The sequence below is a fragment of the Apium graveolens genome, chromosome 5 (genome assembly GCF_009905375.1).
Source record: "Apium graveolens cultivar Ventura chromosome 5, ASM990537v1, whole genome shotgun sequence".
NCBI classification, from domain to species: domain Eukaryota; kingdom Viridiplantae; phylum Streptophyta; class Magnoliopsida; order Apiales; family Apiaceae; genus Apium; species Apium graveolens.
The window spans coordinates 262,263,228-262,271,380 of NC_133651.1; the positions used below are offsets into that span (position 1 = coordinate 262,263,228).

The 8,153-nt window shown below is 44.1% G+C and overlaps 2 protein-coding genes across 2 annotated transcripts; both read left to right on the plus strand.

Annotated features, from left to right (window-relative positions):
• The first annotated feature begins 2,293 nt into the window (after positions 1–2,293).
• On the plus strand, positions 2,294–3,310 carry LOC141660917 (uncharacterized). The gene is made up of 2 exons (XM_074467897.1): positions 2,294–2,900; positions 2,988–3,310. Exons 1-2 carry the CDS (start codon positions 2,294–2,296, stop codon positions 3,308–3,310), a joined length of 930 nt encoding a protein of 309 aa, XP_074323998.1.
• Positions 3,311–5,191: 1,881 nt separating this feature from the next.
• LOC141660918 (uncharacterized) lies at positions 5,192–6,286 on the plus strand. The gene has a single exon (XM_074467898.1). The coding sequence runs from the start codon at positions 5,192–5,194 to the stop codon at positions 6,284–6,286; it is 1,095 nt and encodes a 364-aa protein (XP_074323999.1).
• The last annotated feature ends 1,867 nt before the right edge of the window (positions 6,287–8,153 follow it).

The following is an 8,153-nucleotide window of genomic DNA, read 5'->3' on the forward strand; positions in this document are numbered from 1 at the left end:
CGAGAGCTAGATAATAACTTATCGAGATGTCAAATAAATACCCAGTTTGTCCTGAATGGACTGAATTTTTCCAATTTTTATTTGAATAAATCAAAATAAAATCAGAATTATTTTATAAAAAGTATTTCACCAAAATAATTTATTAAAATAAATTATTTCAGTTCTAAGTTGTAAGTCTAAAATTTATACTTGTAGAGAACTCTATGAATTGTCACTTATCGAGATCTCTACAATGACTTATCGAGAAGTCATAATAATGCTTGTTGTTGTGCCTAAAATCAGCCATGGGCCGGATTTATGGCCCATAGGGAGAGCTGGGCCTTGCGGATGGCAGAACAGGGGGTATTAGACACGTATGGATTACTACTGTAGGGGTATAGGGAATATGGTAATTGCCGATCTAAAGGGGCGTTAGGGAAGGAAGGCTAGAAGCACACTTTGAGGATGCCAAATACCCTAGGGTTTCTGAGGTGTGCCAAGACACCGGGATCTTCAGGGCATGCTGCTTAGCTGGGGCTATTCTAACAGTAGCAAGAGGCCTGCAGAAGTAGTGTCCTAGTCGAAGACGAACTCTACAATGGGATAGCAAGAAGGAAACGACTCCTAGTGACTTACAACTGCTTACAAACGGATTTATTTGATGCATGTATGGAATACACATATATATGGTTAATAAATACAATAATTACATGGATAAGTAAAGGTTAGTGGTGTATTAGTAGTAGGAATCTCTTATCCTAGCCTAAATCTAGCTGGATAAGGATCAAGAACAACCCTAAGCTTGGGCAAAAATGTGGTTGGAAAATCTGATGAGGAGTCCTACAGCAACTAGAACTATATGCGGACTTGATTCCTATAAATATAGGATATGTAGGCCATTTGCGGGGTTACACACATACACGTTTCTCTACTAATAATTGAGTAGAAGCATTCCGTGAGATCTCTCGAGTACGTCTATGAGTGAGTAAGAATTATTCAGTCACCACATCTCGGGAACCTTGCAACTAGAACTACATGCGAACTTGATTCCTATAAATATAGGATATGTAGGCCATTTGCGGGGTTACACACATACACGTTTCTCTACTAATAATTGAGTAGAAGCATTACGTGAGATCTCTCGAGTACGTCTATGACTGAGTAGGAATTATTCAGTCACCACATCTCGGGAACCTTGCAAATTCAGTCCAAGCACAACCTTGCTCGCCATCGGATTCCGGCGAGTCGGGCGTATATAGCTGTCACAAATAGGTCGTCGATTAGGCCTAAATCCAGGCGTGCTTCTCGTTATTTCCTCCAAAAAGTGTTGTACCATTTTCCTCTCATAACATTTCTGGCGCTAGAAGGAGGGGGATCATCGTGCTTGAATTAATCTCTAGAGAGGAGAGATGTCGGGATGTTCCGGTAATGAACGAACACCAAGCGAGAGTCATAATGACCGTGAAGAAGGAGATGGAGGAGTTACGAATTCGGAGCTCCTCAGGAAGATAGAACAGATGAGTCAAAAGATTGTTTCCTTGGAGAAGAAGTCTCTAAGAATGAAAAGGTGGAGGCGAAAATATGATGGTAGTGGCCAAAAAGCCAAAAAGGCTCAAGTCTCGCCGGTTCGCCTTAACTTTGATGATGAAAAAGAGGACCTGGAAGATGATCAGAAGAAACCAACGTTTTCTGACGTTGAAACTGATCAGGAAAATCCCGATTGGGATACCGATGAGGAGGATTATCGCGAGTCCGAGGGGTCCCCCACGCGTAGCATCAGCGTGTTTGATAGGATGGGGGAAAAGTTGAATAACAAGGACCTGCGTTATAAGCTGATGGAGACGCGAGATATAGCTGAATGGCGAAAGCAAACAGAGAAGTCAACCTCAAAGGGGTCTCAAAGAGAAAAAACAGTCTCTCGGGCTTCTCAGAGGGAGAAATCAGGTTCTCGGTTTCATAACCAGGATCGAAGATCCCGTTCAGTGAAGACCCCGGTTGTGGAAGAGGAGGAGCGCAGTGCTAGCTCTCATCATAATTCTGTGATACCCTCCAGTGGGGATTCCACTGATCACTCAGATGCTGAGGGTAGTCTCTTCTCGGATGGGGAAGACAAGCAATATAAGGTGAAAGACTTGAGGGTAGCCCTGAGAAGGTTAAAGGCCGAAAAGCATGCACGCTCTAGTTTGACTATTACATCCCCCTTTACCAGAAGAGTGAGGGACTCTCCTCTTCCACGTTCTTACAGGGGGTAGGGGACTTAAAGTTCAGTGGACTCACAGACCCCGTGGAATATTTGAGCCGCTTTAACACGGAAATGGAGGTATACCAAATTAATGACTTGACTAAGTGCCGTCTACTGGCAGCTACACTAAGGGATAATGCCCACCAGTGGTTTAAGAGGCTTGCAGCTAATTCAATTAGGTCCTGGAGGCAAATGAGCGAAATGTTCCTGTCCCAATTCCGGGCATCGGTAGCATACGCCCCACCTGCCAATACGCTGGCAAATATCAAGCAAAAGGATAAGAAGACTTTGAACGAGTACCTGAAGCGTTTTAACGACGAAGTACCCAAAGTGAGGAAAGCCTCAGAAGAGACTTATAAGAATTTTTTGATAGTCGGGGTTAAGCCAGTAACGGATTTCTGGAAAGAACTTCAGCGGCGAGAGCCAAGGACTCTAGCAGCCTTCAATGCCAAGACAGAGCCCCACAAGGTGGTGGAGGAATATCTGGCTAAACTCAAAAGGGACAATAACCCAGGAGGCTCGGGAAATTGGGGCAAAAATAAAAGGAATAGGTCCTACAGCCCCAAAGGAAGGGGGTATGCTCGTAGAACCTCATATGGGATGACCCCGTATAGTGGAAACCAGATGGAGAAGTCAGAAAAGGATGATAAGAAAGCCCCAATTACGGTGAATACCGTTGGTTCTCAAAGGAGCATAAGTTATTAATATCCCGCCAAAAGAGAGGTTGCTAGGTATACGGAGTATACCCCCTTAACTTCCCCAATAGGGCATATCCTTGAAGTTGGGGAAAAAAGTGGCATTTTCCGTAAACCAGCCCGAAATGGGCCGCCTGGAAGGAAGGATATGGCTCGATATTGTGCTTTCCATGATGCTAATGGACATGAGACGACGGAATGTCGTCACTTGAAGGACCATATAGAGGATCTGATCAGAAAAGGGTTTCTGACGGAATTTGTAGCTGAAGAAGCTAAAAGGTATAAAGATGATAAGGCGGGAAAGGAAGGGGAAAAAGGAAATCCCGAGAGACCCGTAAGGGCCAAAAGCATCCATACTATCATCGGAGGTCCTTACATTGGGGGCTCAAGCTGAAATGCCATGAAGAATTATGCTCACGAGGCAAGGGGGCCAATCCTCACTAATGTCTGTAATCTGTCAGAGAGGCCTCCCAAGTACTTTAAGGGGGAATCATCCGACGTAACCTTCAAAGAGGCAGATGCCCGACACGTGCATCACCCCCACAACGATGCCTTACTTGTAAATGCTTTAATTGGAGGAGCTAATGTATATAGAATGTTGGTGGATAATGGGAGTTCTGTCGACATCCTAGCCTATAGCACTTACCAGAAAATGGGGCTAGTAGATAGTGAATTATTACCCTGCTATAATGATGTGTACGGATTTACTGGTCCCCCCGTCTTGGTGGTGGGGCGAATTAAATTGCCTGTTACCTTGGGGGAAGAGCCTCGGACAGCCACGCGAATCACTGAGTTTGTAGTGGTAAATGAAGATATCTCCTATAATGGGATTATTGGCAGACCCCTGCTAAGGAAAATGAGAATTGTTACGTCTATTCATCACTTCTCTATAAAATTCCCTACCCCTAATGGAATTGGATGGGTAAAGGGCTGCCATGCAGACTCTAGGGAATGTTACAGCAGAGCTCTGCATATGGCTATGCGAGCAAGTAGGCATCTATTTGATGGGGGTTCAAGTGAAGAGTGCTACCGATACTTGGAGCCGGCTAATGAGAAAAATGGAAATACCCCTCAAGAGTGGAAAGTGAAGTCAAAAAGGGAATCTTGTAATGCAATTATGATTGTGCAACATCTCGGTGAGGAGCCATACATGGATGTTGCCTCTTTTCTGGGGGTAGGTACCCATAAAGAAGTACTCTTGTTGGAGGCCCCGAAAATTGGGAAAATCACAGAAGTTGTAGAATCCCTGGTGGAGGGGGTAGTTGAAGAGGTCAATGACAATGATTTTGAAAACCTCGATGCCAGTGATGTTTCACCCGAGAAAGAGGAAACTAAAGAGGCTCAACTTGGGGTGGAAATAGACCTTGATCCTTGAATGCCGGAATCGAGTGAAAAGGCAGGTGCAGCTGGAGACACCGTCTCAGTTATGGTAGATGATTTTGATCCGAAAGAGGAACTCAAAATTGGAAAATAGCTAAGTGCCGAATTGCAAATAACCCTGACATCGTTCTTGAAGAAGAACCTGGATGTCTTTGCATGGAGTCATTCTGACATGTTAGGGGTGGATCCTAAAGTCATGTGTCATCATCTGAATATTGACCCCGACAAGAGGGGTATAAGGCAGAAAAGAAGGGCTATGAGAGGAGAAAGGGCTTCAGCTCTGAAAGAAGAAGTTGACCAACTATTGAAAGCCGGCCTAATAAGGGAATCATTCTACCCCATGTGGCTGGAGAATCCTGTCTTGGTTAAGAAGCCTAATGGAAAATGGCGTATATGTGTGGACTTCACTGATTTGAATAAGGTCTTCCCAAAAGATAGCTTCCCATTGCCTCGTATTGATCAGCTAGTGGATTCAACGGCAGGTGACGCCCTTCTGAGCTTCATGGATGCGTACTCGGGTATAACCAAATCCCTATGTATGAGCCCGACCAAGAACATACATCCTTCATTACTGACATGGGGCTATATTGTTATATTGGAATGCCCTTCGGTCTGGTTAATGCTGGGGCTACATATCAAAGGCTAGTCAATATGATGTTTAAGAATCAAATTGGGAAAACCATGGAGGTATACGTGGACAATATGTTAGTAAAGTCGAAGGTGGCAAGGGATCATGTAATACACCTTTCAGAACTGTTTTATATATTAAGACAATTCAGGATGAAGCTAAACCCCCAGAAGTGCGTATTCGAGGTAGTCGGGGAAATTCTTGGGATTCATAGTGAACCACAGGGGTATTGACGCAAACCCCGCTAAAATCAAGGAGCTATTAGAAATGAGATCCCCTCGAAACGTTCGAGAGGTGCATAGCCTTACGGGGAGGATAGCGGCCTTAAACCGATTTGTCTCTAAGTCATCGAATAAATGCAAGGAGTTCTTCTCAGCTATAAAAAAGGGAAAGAACTTCGAGTGGACATCCGAAAGTGAAGAGACCTTCACCAAAATCAAGGAACAGCTAGGGAATCCCCCGTTGTTGTCTAAGCCCTTGGAGGGAGAAACCCCACTGCTGTACTTAGCTATCTCAGACTATTCAATCAGTGCAGTATTGGTCCGGGAAGATGAGCAGGTGCAATACCCTGTCTATTACGTGAGTAAGAGACTATTGGACGCTGAGACCCGGTACACGAATATGGAAAAATTGGCCTATGCCCTAATTTTAGCCTCAAGGAAGTTGAGGCCGTATTTTCAAGCACATCGGGGGGAAGTCAGAACTTCATTTCCCCTAAGGCAGGTTATGCACAAACCTGAAGCTTCGGAAAGGATGATGAAATGGGCTGTCGAGCTGGGGCAATTTGATGTGGAGTATAAGCCCAGGACTGCTATTAAGGGGCAAGCTTTGGCCGATTTCTTCCTGGAATTCCCCTCTTCGTGTGAAGTAAGTGGGAATGAATGCGCCACTGAATCAACACCTATGGAAATCCCCATGGAAAACTGCTCACCTTGGTGGACTTTATATGTTGATGGGGCGGTGAATGGGAATGAAGCAGGCTCGGGTATAGTGCTGGTTAGCCTTGAAGGGCATAAACTCCAAAGTTCTATTCACTTTGGCATCAAGGCAACCAATAACGATGCTGAATACGAGGCACTAATAGCAGGATTAAAGCTGGCCCTCGAGATGAAGGTTGAGAATCTCAATGTGTTTAGTGATTTGATGCTAGTGGTTGGACATATCAAAGGAGGCTTTCAAGCTAGAGGCCCCCGTACCGACCTATATATGAGGCATGCACAAGAGCTAATGGGTAAATTCAAGGAAGTCAACCTGGAACAAATTCCCCGCGCACAAAATGCGGATGCAGATGCCTTGGCCAAACTAGGATCTCAAAGGGAGGCTACACTGTTGGGAGTAATACCCTTGGAGATCCAAAAGTAGCCTAGTATCTTTCAGGCTGAGGTCATGGGGATAGAAGTCCAAAGGGAAAAGTCATGGGTCACTCCCATTTTGGACTATATCACAAAAGGAACACTCCCTGTGGAAAAAGATGAGGCTAGGAGGGTTAAGTACAGGGCTGCAAGGTATGTTATCTACAATGAAAATCTGTACAAAAGGGGTTTTAACAGGCCTCTTTTGAGGTGTATAGCTTGAGACAAATGTGACTACATTATATGGGAGGTACATGGGGGTATTTGCGGGAACCATGCCGGAGGAACTTCTCTTGCCCATAAGATATTGAGACAGGGATATTACTATCAGGTCTAATTCCGCGATAAAAGAGCTCTATTTTCGAAAGACGCCCATGAGTTCGCCCGCACGTGTGATCGATGCCAAAGGTTTGCTAACCTAAATAGTAACCCTTCTGTACCTTTGAAGCAAATAACTAGCCATTGGCCCTTTGCTGTCTGGGGGATAGACCTGATTGGGGAATTACCTAAAGGAAAAGGCGGGGTAAAGTACGCTATAGTAGCCGTTGATTATTTTACCAAGTGGGCAGAGGCTGAGCCATTGGCTACCATTACGGCAGCCAAGCTGAAGGAATTCATTTTTTGGGCCATTGTGTGCAGATTCGGGGTCCCTTATAAGTTGATTTCGGATAATGGGAAGCAATTCGACAGTAAAGAAATGCAAAAGCTTTGTGATGACTTAAAGATCCAGAAGGGTTTCTCTACAGTCTGCCACCCTCAAAGCAATGGGTAAACTGAAGCGGTGAATAAGATAATCAAGCATACCCTCAAGGCCAAGTTGGAGGAGAAGAAAGGGTATTGGCCTAAAGAACTGCCCATGGTGTTATGGTCTTATAATACTACACCCAGGACAACCACTGGAGAATCCCCATTCACTTTGGCTTACGGATGTGAGGCTATGGTTCCTGTTGAGATAGGCTCTGGGTCATTCAGGCATGATAATTATAACCCCATGGATAATTAGGTTAATCATCGGTTGTATTTAGATCTTGTGGAAGAAGTACGGGCCACCTCCCAGCTGAAGCTAGCTGCCTACCAGCAAAGGACCCGTAAGTACTTTGACAAGAAGGTTAGAGCCCGACCGTTGCAGGTTGGGGACCTCGTCATAAGGAAGGTATTGCCCAACATGAGGGTTCCAGGACATGAAGCCTTCGGGGCAAATTGGGAAGGCCCGTATAAAATAAAGACTGTCTTGTGGAAAGGCACGTATCATCTGGAAAATTTGGACGGGAACTTGCTTCCACGGGCGTGGAATGCTGAACTCTTGAAGAAGTACTATCAGTAAACCAATCAAGGTAATTCTCTCATAGGCCTCTTTCAGGCTATATGATAAATAAAGATAGCCCATTAGTTAGGGCTATTATGTTTTAGGGATTATTCATTTAGCTTATTAACCTGTTTCAGTAGACGACCAGAAGGTAGTGCATGTACACCTTCGGGGGAAACACGTTCAGGCGATTTGCCTTAATAAATCATGACTTGTTTTTACGTTATCTACTTCTGGCATATAGACTATTGTTTTTGTTTTTGCGGAATCATCGCAGTCAAGCCCATATGTTTAAAACAAATATAACATGATTACTTATAATAAAATTGCTTTGAGGAATGCGAATGTTTCTTGATATGATAATTCCTGCTTTAGTTCTTCACCATAAAAATTATTGATGCTAAAGAACTCGGGGGGTAGTAGCATGCATATATGGGCACATACGTTTATCTTGTCTGGCCTTGAAATGGGATAATTTTAAGCAAAAATAATTAACTTGGAATAAAAGTGTGTAGGCATATACATTTATTTTGAATAGCCTGGGAATAGGATGGCTACAAGGAAAATTAAA